General features: G+C 47.4%; 1 protein-coding gene across 3 annotated transcripts in view; it reads right to left on the reverse strand.

Annotated features, from left to right (window-relative positions):
* The window catches only part of ANKRD6 (ankyrin repeat domain 6), a 188,990-nt gene that overhangs the window by 49,156 nt on the left and 121,953 nt on the right, over window positions 1-17,881 (reverse strand). Inside the window, exons 1-2 of one of the 3 annotated variants that reach the window (XM_075554770.1) lie at window positions 11,790-12,156; window positions 5,037-5,301 (exon numbers count right to left, since the gene is read on the reverse strand). In XM_075554770.1, coding sequence (XP_075410885.1) covers window positions 5,037-5,156 — 120 coding nt within the window. In that variant the 5' untranslated portion in view covers window positions 5,157-5,301; window positions 11,790-12,156. Of the gene's footprint in view, window positions 1-5,036; window positions 5,302-11,789; window positions 12,157-17,881 lie in introns of those variants that run through there. The other 2 variants (XM_075554771.1, XM_075554769.1) reach the window with 2 other exon arrangements.

The following is a 17,881-nucleotide window of genomic DNA, read 5'->3' on the forward strand; positions in this document are numbered from 1 at the left end:
CATATGTAAATATATTTATATATGACAATGGGGAAATAAATCTATGTGCATGTGTACTATGTGCATGTATTTATAGGTTTAATATTAAGGTAGCAGGTGAACATTGGCCTCCACTCAAGTATTCCCACAATGCAAGAATACTTTGTTCTATAAAATTGGCATTCCATAATGCTCACCTTCCTGACATGATCACTGACATGATCACTGAAGACAAAGCAAATGTGGTGAAGAAAGCTGATGGTGCCCAGCTATCAAAAGATATAGCGTCTGGGGTCTTAAAGGCTTGAAGATAAACAAGCGGCCATCTAGCTCAGAAGCAAAAAAGCCCACATGGAAGAGGAACACCAGCCTGTGTGATCATGAGGTGTAAAATGGATCAGGTATCAGGCATCAAGGAACAAAAAAATCATATCATAGTGAATGAGGGGGGGGGATGCAGATTTGGGCCCCAAAGTCCATCTGTGGGCAACTGGATATCCCCTTACAGAAGGGTCGCGGGGAGGAGACGAGCCAGTCAGGGTGCAGTGTAGCAATGATGAAGCATACAACTTTCCTCTAGTTCCTAAATGCTTCCTCCCCCACCCCCACAACTATCATGATCCCAATTCCACCTTACAAATCCGGCTAGACTAGATGATGTACACTGGTACAGACAGGAACTGGAAACACAGGGAATCTAGGACAGATGATTCCCTCGGGACCAATAATGAGAGTCATGATACCAAGAGGGTAAGGGGAAGGTGGGGTAGAAAGGGGGAACTGATCACAAGGATCTACAAATAACCCCCTCCCTGGGCAATGGACAACAGAAAAGTGGTGAAGGGATATGTCGGACAGTGTAATACATGAAAAAATAATAATAATTTATAAATTATCAAGGGTTCATGAGGGAGGGGGGAACAGGGAGAGAAGGGCCAAAAATGAGGAGCTGATACCAAGGGCTCAAGTAGAAAGCAAAAGTTTTGAGAATGATGATGGCAACATATATACAAATGTGCTTAACATAATGGATATATGTAAGGATTGTGATAAAAATTGTATGAACCCTCAATAAAATGATCCAAAAAATTCAGTTCCTTGTTTTCCTAGGAAATTTTCATAGCCACGTGGGTTTTCTGGATTGGATTGTCCTCTTCGAGAATGTGCTGTAGTATGAGCCTCTGCACCTATAAATATGAGCTTGTTTGAAAATAGGGGATTTTTTTTTTAATGTTAGAAAGGCATGCCAGAGTTGGATGAACAATACAATATGAAGCTAAACATTCACAGAAGATGCTTCTACGAGTTTCCTCCCCCACAAAAAATTACTCCCCTGGAGTCAATTCTGACTCATAGCACCCTATTCAGGGTTTGGAGGGTGACACTCTTCCCCGGGGCCAGCAGGGTCCGCTTTCTCCCCGGGAGCAGCTTGCAGGTTTGAACTGCCAACCCTGAGGGGCAAGCTTCCCAGAGTTTGCTGTGTGTAGGAACACCAAAGATTACTGGCAGCTAAAATAGAAAAATAACTCCCCCTGAAAGCACCACCTGAATTCAGACTTCTAGTCTCATGGAACTGAGAAAATGAACGCCTGCTCTTTAAAGCCACCTGCATGTGGTACTTTGTGTTAATTAATGCCTGTGCTTCATGGTTACCATGCAGACAGCACCCGGTGACTATGCCTATTACTCTGAAATGGTCTACAGTTGATACAACGCACCCAAATGAGGACATTCACAAAGCAAAACAACAACAAAAGAAGCCAGAGAGTGATACACGTAGTTCCCAAACAAATGCCAGCAGCCCAGGAGCCTACAGTCAGAGCCTGCTTGGACATTCTCAATAAAAGTGTTCTCGACGGGGCTGGAGTACGGAGATGAATCAGTGCTACTTGAGCCGAAACCAAGGAAACAAACACTAGAGCAGTGGTTCTCAACCTTCCTAAAGCTGCGACTCTTTCATACAGTGGACCCCAATCGTGAAATTATTTTCATTGTACTTCATAACTATAATTTTGCTACTGTTATGAATTGGGAGACCCTTGTGAAAGGGTCGTTCAACCTCCAAAGGGGTCGTGACCCACAGGTTGAGAATGGCTGCAGTAGACAATCACTGGCCCTGGTATAAACAAATATTGCAGGAAAGGAAACGCATTTACAGTAGGTCACATAGTTCAATGACAAGCATCATGAATATAAAGACTCAATACTACTGCCATTTAGGTTCTACATCACTATACTGAAAGGGGAGGTAGGTGGCAATGTGTGCATGCAGAAAGGGGTAGACAAAAGAAAAGCAAATCTTAAGTATTCAATTTTCATATTTTTAAGATGTTCTCCTGTGAACACAGAAGGCCTAAAACTGAAAAACCAAGTATTAGCGAGGTCATTGAGGGATAAGGAGATAAACACACAAAGGATCGACTGAACAAGATGAAGGTGTGCTGGGCCTCAGCGGTGGGCCGGCAAACACAGTAGTTTGTGCAGTTGTGCGTGCACAACATAAAGATCAAGATAACATTCAAAATGTTCTTTTAAATCAAAAATGAGATGGATTGATCAAATGGCTGGATGTGGATGTGGGTGTGGATTACAGAGTGAATGCAAACGCCAGGAAACCAAAAGGTGAGAGATTTTAAGTCTCTTCTTCAGACAGAATGGGGGTCGGCAAGGGGCGAGCTGTCTTTTGACCGAAGTCTTCTGGCAGCTATTTAAACCCACATTTTTCAAGCTCTTGTGTGTGTGCATTACTTTGATAAAAATCAACTTTAAAAGTAAAAAATTTTAAAGACACAATAACAAATACTGACCAGGGCACGGAGCAATGGAGGCACTTTTGATGGTGCTGTGTGTGTTAGTCTGGGTAGACTAGAGAAACAAATTCATAAGACACTCATGTATGTGCAAGAGGTTTATATAAAGAGTAATTGTGCATTAAGAAAACATCCCAGTCCAATCCAGATCAAGTCCCTAAGTCCAATATTAGCCCATATGCCCAATACTAGTCCACGAATTCTTTAGACTCACGCAGCCATACAATAATGCCAAATGCCGGAAGATCCCAGGCCAGTGGGTGGTAAGTCTTGTGGATCCAGTGCTGTTGGAAGTATCTCAGCGCTGGCAGGGGTCTCTGCATGGCTCCTCCAGCTCAGGGCACTAGCGTAGCTCCATGTCTTGTCAGCTGCAATGTCTCACAGGGAGTGAGTGTGTCCTACCTCCAGCAAGCTATTTATCTCCTTAGCACCTCCAAATTAAGTCATCAAGCTGCGACCTGGTTGACAGACTAAATTCCACCCCTTCATTCCTAGGTCTCAAACTGACAACAGATTATTTTGTTACCACACTGTGGAAATGTAAAATGGCCGCAACCACGCTAGAATATAGTTGGGCAGTTTCTATACATGGCTGCTACATGTGGATTTACCATGTGACTTAGCAACTCCTAGGTTTACACCCAAGAGAATTGAAAATATACGTCCAGGTGAAGGTTTGTACGTGGACATCCACAGAAGCATTATTCACAACAGACATTATTCTGTCTGTTATCTTTTGCTGTGGTACCAGAAATGATACACGTGGGTGGTTTGCGGAGACAGAAATGGATTTCCTCACCATTTAGGAGGCTCGAAGTCCACTTGAGAGAGCCAGCTGCAGGGGGCAAAGGCTTCCCCCTGGAGCCTCTGGAGGAAGGTCCTGACCCACATGAGCTTTGTCCCCTAGGCCATCTTCAGAGGACTTCCCATCTCTCTTCCCCTGTCTGTGTCTTTTGCTTGCTTGCTCATCTCTTGTATTTCCAAAGAGCCGTGATGTAAGGCACACCCTATTCTCATGCTGTCTGATTAACAGAGACATCCATTCCCAAATGGGATGGAACCACACCAGCCCGAGAGATTAGGATCTACAGCACTTACTGGGGACCACACAGTTCAGTGTACAGCAAGCCCCAAACAAGAGGAAAACAAATAAATAAAATGTCAACTAAGTGGTAACAAATACCCAAAATGTAATGTAGCATACAACGGGCAGCAGGCATACAACGGTGATGAATCTCAAAAGTATTCTGCTAAGTGAAAATTAAGAGTCCATCTGAGGCAGAGACCTGTCAGAGGAGGAAACTTCACATCGTTTCTACTGGAAAGAGCAATAGAAAAGCAGCAAACCTGCAGCCTGATCCGGACAAACAGGGCAGCCCCGCCAAGTTCCGGCTCCCTCAGGTTTGCTGTCCACAGACTGCAGGCATTAACCAGGAAGCGCATGCACCCTGGCCAGTCTTTGCACAGCTCTGTGCGTGGTCTGCAGACAGGGCCTTTGAAAACTGCACCTCTGCCTCGCGGCGGCTGTGGGACACTGAGCTAGTTCCTTAAACCTCCCTGTCCCCCAGTCTCTGCATCTCTACCTACAGTCAGGATGGGGGCTGCTGTGGGAAGGAAATGCGTCAGGACGGGGCAGGGGCTAAGAGCAATGCTGAGTACGTGGTAAGGGTTGACTCCACTGTTACTTGGCGTATGTATTTCAAATTGTTGCCTGCCTGTGCAAAGATTGCTTTCCTTCGGGTCTGACTCTGAAACTGCCCTTGGGCCAGCATGCTCTCGTCTGTCACAACGTTATCTGTTGGTGTGAGGCAGGGTCCTGACCCATCTAAAATCAGACTCCAAAGTGGCACTCATCTCATCCAGGCCCACCACTGCGCAGATGGGGTGACGGGCTGTGGAGCAGGCTGGGGGGCTGCCTAGCCAGCCTATCTTACGGGATTATCCAACAGAGACCTCCCCCAGTAAGCCTTTGTGTCCCAACTTCTCCCAAGAGATCCCGGTCCAGAAGGAGTAGGCAGGAAAAGGCACCCTGTGATTCTCAAGCCTGTCAAATGCTAATGACAAGTTAGTCCCTTTCAAAGATGGCACTGAGAGCCCTGTAGTTGCCCCTCCTTCTCCCCAACCCCCCTCACTGCAAGAAGAGCGAGTTCTTTGAAAGCCGTGAACCAAACACAACAGTTTTGCAGACAATGGTTAGGAGGCAAGCTGGTTCCCAGGGAATGGCTAAAGAGTTTCTTCTCCCGTTACCTTGGTAACCGCTACCTTGGCGCCCTTGTTGATGAGCTGAACCACATTCTCCGCTTGGCCTTTGTACGCAGCTATGAGAAGGCGTTCGGAAAGCGCAGCGACCGCATCCTGCTGGCTCATGAATTAGGAGAGAATGAGGTTTTCAGGAAAGACGGTAGGCAAGTTCCTTCAGATCAACAGGAAGCCACCAGCCGGAGGTGGCACCCACAGATAAAGATGCTCCCTGTCATTGGAGGGTGTCTTTGTGCTATGCCATCTTCAGGACCTGGGGGTTACAAAACAAAGCTGCCATCAGCACCACAACACGCAGGGCGGCCGCACCCCTGCCCCTCTCGAGCTAAGGCATGCTATGATTGCTCATTTCAGGGGCAGGAAAGCTGGGGGCGAGGGGCCACTCTGGGAGGCAAGTACCCTCAACACAGCAAAGCCCCAGCCGAGCGTCCAGGTGGAGGGCAGCATGGAATACAGACACTGCATGGGACTAACTGTGCCAACGTGAGCCTGCCCAACTTTGCCACAGGAGAACCAGTGCCAGCCGCTGCCTCTTCTTCCCTTTTTTTCTTTTTTTAATCATTTTAATGGGGGATCTCACAGATCTTATCACAATCCATACTTAGATCCATTGTGCCAAGCACATTTGTACAAATGCTGCCATCATCATTCTCAAAACATTTTCTTTCTGCTTGAGCCCTTGGTATCATTCCCCCCGCTCTGCTCCCCTCTTCATGGACCCTCCAGGGGACCATGCTGCGCTGTAGGTGTGGTGTGCATTTCTGCTCTGGGTAGCAGAGGGTGGATTATCCCAGACCTCAAGCACCACCGAGTGCGTACAACCACGCTATCCGGGCAGGTCACAGCACTGACCACAAAAGGCCCACCAGGTTGTGCTTTGTGGGCCCCCCACCCTGCAATGCAGATTTCCCTAGCAAGTCAGATGCCTGTGGTCCACACTGCCCGAGAGGGGCTCTCTTCTTGGGGTGTTTAGCCAGCTTTTCCCGCAGCTCTCTTTTCCTATCCTTTTCTGACTCTAAATGGTGCCACCCCGAGTTCTGGAACAGATGGAAAGTTGGGCACAGGCCCGGGCCATCTCCTGGTTCCAATTACGGGAACCAAGCTGTCTTGGGGACAGCATGAATGCTGGAAACAGTGACAGCGTGCACTTGCAGCTGCAAGGGGGCGCTGTACATGTTGCTTCCGGACGTCGCAGGACAGACAGCACTGGCTCACAGCAACAGTCTCAAAGGTAAGGCGATGTCATGTGAGCTCTTCTTTTCGCCAAATGGCCAAAGTGAATAGCATGTTGCAGACAGTGACTCCTTCCTGGCATCCTGGGTAACCATCAAAGCAAACCAAAGGCACCAGTAACTGAGCCACAGTAACTCACCAGTAACCGAGCAGGCCCTCGGGCAGAAGGGATTCTTAAAGGTCTGTCTCTTTCTATAGGGAGCCCCGGTGACACGATCAGGTAAGTGCTGGACTACTAAGGGCTAGGTCAGTGGGTCAAACCCACCAGCTGATCTGGGGGAGAAAGTGGAAGCCAAATGCCCTCATACAGATTTACAGCATAGGTTCCCAGACTCGTTTGACCTACCACCCCTTTTCGGGGGGGTTAGGAATTACTCAGTGCCCCTTAGGCAATGAAAATCTTTTGTGCTGTAAAGCCATAATCCAGGAGAAAGGGTAGATATGGGCTTTTGCAGCTTCCTGGGTCATTCCAGGACCACCCTCCCACCCCCCCACACACAGAAATTGCCCACTTGGCACGTCCTATTGAGGGGTGTCTATGAGCTGGAATGGACTTGGAGGCAGAGGGTAGTCAACATCTGGAGCCCCTGCATGATGCAAAAGGTTAAGGTGCTCAAGAGGTTGACAATTTCCGTTCATCCAGAGCCACCAGGGCAGAAAGGCGTAATGATGTCCTTCCGAAAACCCGGCCCTGGAGTCTCTGTGGCTCTGATGGACTCAGCAACGGCCACTCATCCTTATTTTTTTTAAAATCCACTCCTGCTAGGAGGGCAAGCAGCTGAGAGCTTCTTTGGCTAGTGCTGCTGGTAGGCTCAAACCACTGACCTTTCGGGGAGCAGCCAAGCCCTCAGCCCCTGCACCAACAGGGCCCATTTTGAAGCACATTCATTGAAAATACCAACCATGCAATTGGAAAGCAAAGGAAATGCTGTGCCCAAAGGCACTATTCTTCATCTCAGACCCTGCCACTTGGCCTAACGGTGAAGACCTGGAGGATGCAGGCATCTTTCACAGTTGCTTTCAGTCAAACTCAAATCTCTGAAGAAGGCAATTGGGGGGAAAAAGAAGAAGATAATTGGCCATGGTATAGCCATAAGAAATCTGAACCATTTTCTCTTCAGCAATCGTGTCGGGAAGGTATCACAGAATGCCAGGTTATTAGAACAAAGTGTTTTTGCATTGAGGGAGGGCATAAATAGAGGCCCATTGTCTGTCTGCTATCTTAATACTTAACCTATAAATATATGTCCATAGACCTACATCCCTATCATTATATATTAATACATTTACATATATACGTGGCTGTATTTAGACCTCTATAAATATCTTTGGCCTCCTAATTCTTTCCTCTCTTTCCTTTTACATTCCTCCTGTCCCACTATCATGTTCAACCTTCATTCGGCTCTCAGTAATTCCTTCCGGCTACACTGTGTTTGATTAAACCCCAGGCATTCTATGCTACCTTTCATTATTGCTTTTACATCACTTGTTATTCCCTTGTCCCTGGGTTTGTTGGCTCTCCCCTTCCCTTGTGTTGAAGAAAGCTGATGTTGCTCAGCTATTTAAAAGATATAGTATCTGAGGTCTTAAATGCTTGAAGATAAATAAGCAGCCATCTAGCTGGGAAACAACAAAGTCCACATGGAAGAAGCAAACAAGCCTATATGATCATGAGGTGTCAACAGTATCAGGTGTCGGAAGACCCAGAACAAAAAAACCATATCGATGTAAAGTACGGGGAACCAGAGTGGAGACCCAAAGCCCATCTGTAGATAATTGGACATCCCCTCATAGTAGGGTCACAAGAAAGGGACAAATCAGTCAGGGTGCAGTATAGCACACAACAAACATTCCTTGTTAATGTTCCCCCTAGCCCCCACTATCATGACTCCAGTTCTACCTTACAAATGTAAGAGCATGCACATAGATAAGAGCTCTCAGCACATGGAAACCAGGACAGATAAACCCCTCAGGAGCAGTAATGGGAGTAGTGATAACATGAGGGTAGGGGTAAGGTGGGGGGAGAAAGAGGGAAACAATTGCAATGATTAATGTATAATCCTCCTCACCCCCACCCCAGGGGGATGAACAACCAGAAATATGGGTGAAGGGAGACAGCGGACAGTGTAAGATATGAAAATAATAATAATTTGTAATTTATCAAGGGTTTACGAGGGTGGGATGGTAGGAAAGGGAGAGAAAAAAAAGAGGAGCTGATATCAAGGGCTCAAGTAGCAACATATGTTTTGAAATGACGATGGCAACATGTGTACAAATGTGTTCGATACAATAAATGATTCATAAAAAGAAAGAAAGAAGTTTGAACTAGAAGCCATTCTGACTCCTATTTCCTATAAATAAAGAAAAGAATGTTTTCTCCCAGGACTGTGGTAGGAATTAAAAGTGGTTTCTAATTATATAAGGTGGCCGGGTAGCACTAGTGTTCTTGGTGGGGTGGCAGTTATGCGATGATATAATGTGGCAGTTATGCGATGATGTGATCCTCTCCTATATTGTGAACTGATGTGATTACTGGATCAGTTATCAGGAGCTTAGGGTGGGATGCATGTCCTTGCTCAGGTCATAGGGCTGGTAAAGGGAGTTTTCCTGGGGTGACATGCATTATCTTTTTATCTTAAAAGGGATAAGAAGAGAAAGGATGGACCTCAGTGCCATCAAGAAAAAGAGTCAGGAGCAGTATATTTCCTTTGGACCCAGGGTCCTTGTGATAAGAAGCTCCTGGGCCTGAAGAAAATCTGGTGCCAAGACATCTGTGGGTCTCCAAGGAATGCTGGGCCCACAGGTGTTGGAAGGAGACAAGGACCTTCCTTCTCCCTAGCCCACACAGAGAGGTCTGCCCCTTGAGCTGGCATTCAGAATTCAGACTTCTGAACTCCTAAAAGTGTGAAAATAAATTTGTTTGACAAAGCCATCCCCTTGTGGTATTTCTGATATAACAGTACTAAATGACTAAGACAACTGCTAACCATAAGGTTGGTGGTTTGAACCCATTCTGTGGTAGAAAAGACAGAGCAACTGCTCCCTCCCATACAAGTTGCCAGCCTGGGAAACCTTAGGGGGCCAGTTCTACTTTGTTAGCTAGGGTTGCTATGAGTCAGAATCAACTCAACGGCAGACAACAGATTCACCTTACATGACAGTGTTGCCTAGATGTGATTATTATAACGTTATTCCCCCAACTTGTGAATGATGAAATTTTAGTTCCATCTGCTACCCAAAATATGGGGAAAGTGTGGCAGTGAAAGAGAAGGAAGTCTCGCAGGAGTCCACCTGAAGCAAGGGCTTCTCCAAGAGCCCAGCAGAGATTACTACTGGGCTGCTGCAGAAAGCTGTGTGGAATGAATGAGCCCATGAAAGAATAAAGATGCATCCAGACATAGAGAAACAGCGCTGGAGATGCCTTTGAACTTCATTGTCACGCCAAAAGATTTTGGGGCTCTATGTTCTCGGATGCCATACGATTGGGAAGCAGTTTGTTCTTATAAACACAGGTACACTAGCCTCTTTTGTTTAGGTGGTCCATTCAAACTTAGTTTTTCTGAGCTGTTTGCCCAAACACTGAAAAATCCTTCCAAGTGCAAATAGCAGCAATATATACAGATTCAGTCATATCTTCCTATAGGATCTCCTTCCCACAACCAAATGTGCCCCCTTTCTCTACTCATTAGTTTTCCCTATGCCCTTGACCTCACACTTCCTCGCTGCACCCTTTCAGTCCCTTTCCTGCAACAGACAAATAAATGTCTCAAGTGCGATGGCCCAATTCATACAAATACTAGGATCACAACCAGAAATCCATTCGAGATTACCTCTGGGGGTGCAGAGAGATCGTTGCTGTGAAACCTCAGTGCAGCCCCTCAACTCGGACCCTGTGCTCCAGTCCAGCATAGAGTCAAACAGTACCTACAGGTAAACGGACTCCCACCCATCGCAACCCTCTGTCCCTACCACAAGTCCAGCCTCTCAGACATTGAGACTGAGCCTCCTGGCACACTTCTTGCCATGTTTGCAAGTGACCGAGATGCCCTTGTTTAGAGAATTGACTTTTTGGTCTTCCTGTTCGGTTTTGTTTTCGAGACAGAAAAGCACTCCAATTATGAGAAATGCTGACCAAGCAGCAAATTTCAAGTTCTAACTTTTGTTTTTTTAGTTACGTAAAGACTGCTCCCCCTCACGCCTTACCCCACACCTTTTCCTCTCCACATCACCAAGAATCCACATTCTGCCAAATAAGGCACCTCGCAGGCTCCAGGGCAAATGGTTGACATGGGATTTTAGATACTGCCCCACCAGATCTGCACAGACAACTGACTGCAAGAACAGGAACTGGGTCTCCTTGTTCCTGGTGCCTAGTCCTCCCTCACACCACCACCCGGTGCTTGGACTGCTCAGCTTCCCTCTCTCTGGGAACCCAGCAACCTCTCCTGGCTGGAACCTCCAGCATTCACCTGGAGCGGCTGTGCACACAGGGGGCGGGGTGGGGGGTGGGGACCCAGTCTTCCTTTCTTTCCTCTGCACCTTCCTGTCAACCTGTGCGGGCCCAACGAGGCTGCCACTAAGCAGCTTCCTGTCCCACGTTCACATCTCATGATCCTGGTCTCCATGCCTCTCCTTTAGAACAATGCCCCGCCCTCCCTTCCTTTTGCCCAGAGCAGATGCAGCGCTGCTTTTCCTTGGCTGCCTTTGAAGTGACAAAGCAGGCCAGATGGAGATGGGGGATGGGGATGCAAGGGGAGACACCCCCAACCCCCACCCTGACAATGAGTGGAGAGGAGCGCCAAGGTGACCAGTCTGAGACCAACCAGTTTAACTTCCCTGCCTACCTGTTGGGTACCCTGGCCACAGCATTCCCGTTCCCCATTCCCTCACGGAATCTACACCTCCTCTTTCCAAGTGGGTTAACTATGGGTCAGAAACTTCCCTGTGCTGGGGGAGGGGAGACACTTCTTTCTCCCCATCCATCACACCCCTGTCCGGGCAGCTCCCCTTCCCTCTGCTGGCTCCTTAGACAGCAAGGAGATCAATGCAGGCACTGAAGTCAACCAACACTTTGAGTCTGGAAAGCAATCTGGCTTCTGTGAGAGATCGCCCTAGCTTCTCACGGCCATGGTCCTTCTGTCCTTCAGTTTGCCAAGTCTCCCAAGTCGCCTCACAAAGGCCAAGGGTGACAAAGCTGCTTGTGATACCGATCTGCTTTTCCCCTCAACACCAAGGGTTGATGAGATGTGATTTTGCTGTTTTCCTGGGGGATTCTCAACAAAGTCTCCCACTCCCCATACCCCAAAGGTACGTTCTGTCTCCTGACAGGCAAATGTTCTACAAGGGATTTGTAAACAAAAGCCCCAGTCAGGCGTGATGTACAGCCCCCACCCCCACCCCAAGACACCACAGGCCCCCAGGAATCCATGGCTAGGGCACAGGGCCAGTTACAACAGCTCCCCTAGTCCCCCTGCTTCCCACCCTGCGTGAAAGACAGACTCTACTCACATTGGGGTGGCGGGCTGCTCTCCCCTCCCTACTCCGAGTTCTCATTCAGAAGAGCTGCAGCCAAGTCTTTCCTGGAGAGATCATCTGTGTCCTGGGCTGTCATGCTCAGTGGGTCTGCGGTGATTTCTGCTGTGGTGCCCACTGCCTTTTCCTGTAGCCTCCTGTGCCGCTGACCACCGACTGGATCGCATCTAAACGCTTACTGAGACATCCTTCGGCTTGCAGTGTGTTGTGGCTTCCTCCTCTGCTTGGCGGATTCTGTTGGACTGCCCCCCCTCCCCGCCCCGGCAGAGGACCTGTAACTCTGCCCTGATGGAAGTCAGGGGAGAACGCACGGATCGCACAACGCTTTTGAACGATGCTCAGATGTCAGCGAAGTGAAGTTTGTCTTCTCTTGGCTGGAATGCAAGGAGACAGGACAAAGGCGTGTGCCATCAGGGAGGGGCGGCACACACGGAGAGGGTCAAAATCGATAATGAGCTGCCTTCCTGACAACAGTTAGGAGGCCGAGTGCTTTGTGGGAACAGCAGAGAGCATCCACGCAGCCTTCCTCGGCAGACAGTCCCAGCAAGTGACTGCAGCAGCACACCAACCAGTGTCTGGCTGAGCCGCCCTTCCCGACATTCCTAACGCCACCGTTTGTCTCAAAACCCAACTCTCCTCAGAACACTGGGTTTCTGCAGGGAAGTGGGAAGGGAGGATAGAAGGGGGTCAGAGACCCTCAGGAGCTGCTACAAGCTGAAAGAATATTTTTCACTGGCCAGTTGTAGAAACAACGGAAAACCAACTCCCCAACTGGAAGGATGAGAGAATGAAAGAGGGTTTTCCCTGAAGCCCGAGTCCACAGCCTTATTCTGCCAGGAATCTGGGCAACACAGATGCTCAGAACACCTTCCCTGACCAAGGTCTTGCCCCCATTCCCTGAGAGTAACAGATCAGAAGGGAGCCAACTGCAAGTCATGAACAATAGCACTCCTGGGCAATGCCAACCTCCGCAGGAAGCTCCAGCCCATGAACTCCACCGGGAAACAAACTGCCAGCAGAACCATCAGATTATTGTATTTTTAGTCTACGTCCTCACCCTAAATGACCTAACAGTGACCACTGTTGGGATACGCTCATCGTTATTGGAGGAGAGAAGAGGGAGACAACCTCTGCTTTGAGGAAACTCACCATCCAGCACTGATAAGCCACGGCAAGGCTGAAAGGCCAAAGGCCAAAAGAATGAGATGAGAGTAGTACTAAGAAGCGAGTGGTGAAGGAGCTCCTGGCGTCCCAGCCATTCCCTTCTTCTGGGAGACTCTACACCCACAGGAAGGGATCGCCAGCACTATACTGACAGCAAGGGCAGGGCCACATTGACTTTGTTCCCACAACCTGGTGAACACAGGTGCTATCTGCAAAGACAGGAATGAGAGGGGCAGGAAACGCACCTCTTTCACAAGCCCATGACCCGTTTTGCCCAATCCATCCCGGCAAAGGAACCCATCCGCTGGGTTCTCGAGCCTTGGGAAGCACAGCAACTCTCAGCTTCGGAATCCGACACTGCGTCTTGCAGCCTTTGCAGGAGGCATAACGAGGCTGTCAGAGTGAAAGTTGAGTGGCATCTGGATATCATTCAGGAAGCCTGTGACATTTCCGACCATTAAGAAAAGTCAATGACAGATGTAAAATTATACAGGAGCCATAAAGGCATATTGGATAAAGATGTGCCTGACAAAAGGCTTGTGACGCAGAGACTCCCCCTTTTATCTGGGGCAACAATCATCTGATGATGGTCTCTGGGGCCTTCCATAGCTTAGCCAAATGGCTACTCATATTATCAGGGGTCACCTCAATTGAGCCATCTGCTACCCCCCCCTTCCCTAGACAGGTTTTGATCAGCTCCCCTCACACTGACTGGCCCTCATTTCCTGAGGGTTGGTCTTCCTGGTTGCCCTGACTTCTTGAAGACAAGAATCTGTTTTGATCCTTTGTACTTCCAGAGCCCAAGATGACTCTTGGAACAAAACTGGCCTTTAACATATACCAAATGAGTAACAAAAAAAAAGAGAGATAATCCTCCGCTTTTTTCCTGCTTGCTGGCGGATCTTCAAGAGCCCATGGGGCCAACAAGAAATGACTGGAGATGTCCCCTAGATGAGGCAGGCTTTGGTTCCAGACCCACAAAGAGGGAACATGAGAGAGGGATGCTGCCATTCATCTCTGTCCTTTCCTCCCAGAAACAGAGGACTCCTGACCCCAGATTACTGATTTTGATCCAGCCTCTTCTGGAGGAGACAGGCAGGTCTGTCAGCACCCAAGCTGTGGACAGCGCCACAGCCACTGCAGGAATGTGCTCCCACCCGCAACCCTTGCTGGGTCGATGAAAAATGTGAGGAACCCCACAGCACGCACAAGCAACGCACTGCCATCGAGTGCATTCTGAGTCATACAGCCATGTAAGGCAGGGAAGAGCTACCTGGGGGGTTTCCTAGACCGTAACACTCTTTGGGAGTAGAAAGCCTCATCTTTCTCCAGAGCCGCTGACCTAGCGATTATGGGCTACGCTTAATTAACCACCACACCAGCCGGACTCCTTAGCCTAAACACCTAACATTACAGTCAGAGAGTAGTTCACGGTCCTTGTATCCACCCAGTAACACAGACACACAGCTCACGGACATCAAGTCTATACAAACTCACAGCGACTCTAGAGGACCACGTACAACTGCTCCTGTGGGTTTACAAGACTGCAGCTCTTTACCCAGAGTGGCGGGTGGTTTTGGATTGTGGACAGTGAGGTTAGCAGCCCAATACATAACTACTACACCACTAGGGCTCCTTAAACCTTTCATCCGGTTTCTTTTGACTCCTCCCGTATTTTCCCAAAGAGATTGGTTTTATGCAATTGGTTTAATTGCTCAATGCAATGGTAATGTTGCAGTTTTAATATGCTTTCTGTTGCATTAGGCATTGTTACCATAGAGTTCCCATCAAATTTTTCCTTCCTTGGTTTCTATGCTGCTAATCTCTCCTTATTCGCCAACTAGTGCCTCCCTTTCTCTCATTCAAGGGCTTGTCTTTCATTGGTCCCTTAAATGTCACAGGTCCCTGGAATTTGATCCTGGGTTATCTTCCACGCTCCTTCTCTTTCTTAACCCATCTCAATAACCCCACCATCACCCACATCCTCTCTTTGCTCTTGTGAAGTTCACACTGAACTTTATCCACAGAATCAGTCTTTGTCCTGGTTCTTGAGAGAAGGCCTCTAAAACCTTGGCATTCCCCAGTGAATGGAGTCTTTGTTATTCATAAGAGCTCCAGACCAAACGGGAGGGCTTTTTAAAAATCATTTTGCTGGGAGCTCCTACAACTCTGATCACAATCCATACATGGGCTTTTGTTAATGAGATAGATTCATGCTAGGTGAAGGCTAGCCTAGAAAGACCCCCCAGGTTATATCAGCCCAACCTCAGATTTGGGATGTTGGAATTCAAGGTTTACCCGGTGGGAAATGATTCGGTTAAGTTAGAGTAAGACCCCAATAAAAGCACAGGGCATTGGATCTCCATGAGCTTCCTCATTGGTGGGGGACAGCGATGCACAGGGGAGGGAAGTGCAGCCTGGACACCTGCCCTGACCTCCAATTATACTTTCCTTCATTGGTAGCCTTTGTATGATTTGTATAAAATCACACACATCACAACACAAATGCATGTTTCTCTTCTGCTTATTACCCACAATAGTTACCCACTCTTCCCCAAATGAAGTCCAGTAATGGACAAATGTCTGGTCTGGTCCAAACCTGCTCTGTCTCCAAGCACCTTTCCTGTTGTCCAGGCCCTGCAATCCTGCACCCTGGCTTGGCCAACGCTCTACTTAGAGTACTCTTTAAATCTTTTCTTTATCCTTCAATTATAATTCCCAGGTGTCCTATTAAAAAGTTCCCTCCAAGAGCCTCTGTCTCCCAGGTTGTTAAAATCAAAATCACCCAGTCTTGAGCTCCAATCCCAATTCTGCTACTTGTTGAGCTAAGTTTCTTTCTTTCTTCTTTTGAATTAAATAAGAGAGTTGTTTTTCATTTATGTATATTTAAAAAAATCATTTTACTGGGGGCTCGTACAACTCTTATCACAATCCATACGTACAATCATTGTGTCAAGCACATTTGTACATTTGTTGCCATCATCATTCTCAAAACATTTGCTTTCTACTTGAGCCCTTGGTATCAGCTCTTTTTCCCCTCCCTACTTTCCTCCCCCACAAACCCTTGATAATTTATAAATTATTCTGTCGTGTCTTACATGGTCTGACATCTCCCTTCACCCACTTTTCTGTTGTCTGTCCCCAGGGAGGGGTTTATATGTAGATCCTTGTGATCGGTTCCCCCTTTCTATCCCACCTTCCCTACCCACCCTCCCGGTATCACCTCTTTCACCACTGATCCTGAGGATTTCATCTGTTCTGGATTTCCTGAGCAAAAGGGCACTTATAGAGGTCTAAATACAAGCATGTACTTGTGTAAATATATTTATATATAACAGGGAAATAAATCTATGCGCATGTATTCATAGGTTTAGTATTAAAGTAGCAGATGGACATTGGGCCTCCACTCAAGAACTCCCTCAATGCAAGAACACTTTGTTCTGTAAAACTGGCATTCCATGATGCTCACCTTCCCAACACACTCGCTGAGACAAAGTGGGTACATAAGCAAATGTGGTAAAGAAAGCTGATGGTGCCAAGCTATCAAAAGATATAGCATCTGGGGTCTTAAAGGCTTGAAGATAAATAACTGGCCATCTAGCTGAGAGGCAACCACGCCCATGTGGAAGAAGCACACAAGCTTGTGTGATCACGAGGTGTCAATGGGATCAAGTATCAGGCATCAAAGAACAAAAAATCTTATCATTGTGAATGAGGGGGAGTGGGGACCCAAAGCCCATCTTTAGGCAACTGGGCATCCCCTTACCAAAGGGTCTCGAGGAGGAGATGAGCCAGTCAGGGTGCAGTATAGCAATGATGAAGTGTACAATTTTCCTCTAGTTCTTAAATGCTGCCTCCCCGCCACTATCATGACCCCAATTCTACCTTACAAATCCAGTAAGTTCCTTAATGACTCTACGCTATTTCCTCATATGTAAAATAGGGAAGGGTGGGATGGGTTGGGGTGTGCATGCCTGCTTTACCTATTGGTTTGGTGTGAATACTGACTGAGCCCATTCAAAACAATGTACTCTGAGATTTTTTTTTAAATCCCATTGTACTGTGAACTGTGATTGTGTGATCGTGGTCACCTTGGCTTCTACCCCTGTCTCTAGATGATGAGGTTCCCTAGCCTTGCCATTTCTGTTGACCTCCCTTACTGAAGGCTGTCCAGGCTAGCAAAGTTCCTGGGCTTCAGTACGCAAAACCACAGGTCAGGAAAGAAAGACACAGAGGTTAACTTATTAAAGGAGGCAAAATCAATTTATGTAACTAAGAGCTAAGAGGAGGAAAGGGAGAGAGAGGTAGGAGGAGAGAGTCAGAGTGAGGTGTGTGGGTGTGGGGTGTCATCCCAAGATGGAAGATGAAGGGCACGTATCCAGAGGATTATGGTGATCAGCAGCTTCCTGAATGCCGTTGGATGTGAGGGAATTACGGGAATATAAACTCACTGCCACTGAGCCAATGCCAGCTCTCAACGACCCTGGAGGACAGGGCAGAACTTCCCCAGTGGGTTTCCAAGATGATAACTACTTACTGGAGTAGAAGGCCCTATTTCTCTCCTGCAGAGCAGCTAGTGGTTTCAAACTGCTGACCTTGCAGTTAGCAGCCCAATGCATAACCACTAGCCACCAGGGCTCCTAATGGGATAAAAATGGATAGGAAAATTGTTATGCATTGACTAAGAGTTATGTATTGTCTTTTAACTTTGAGAGTACTGAGTTAATTAATTTACATATATAAAAATTCATCATTAATGTGCTGCACTCAAAAAAAGCTAAGACAATTTATCATTCTCACTATCAATATATAGCTTTTTCTTGTGCTTATTTGAATAACTTCATACAAATACTGGACCACAGGAGACCAATTCTTGTTTACAAGAAGCCCTGGTGGTGCAGTGG

This window comes from Tenrec ecaudatus, chromosome 7 (assembly GCF_050624435.1).
Source record: "Tenrec ecaudatus isolate mTenEca1 chromosome 7, mTenEca1.hap1, whole genome shotgun sequence".
NCBI lineage: Eukaryota > Metazoa > Chordata > Mammalia > Afrosoricida > Tenrecidae > Tenrec > Tenrec ecaudatus.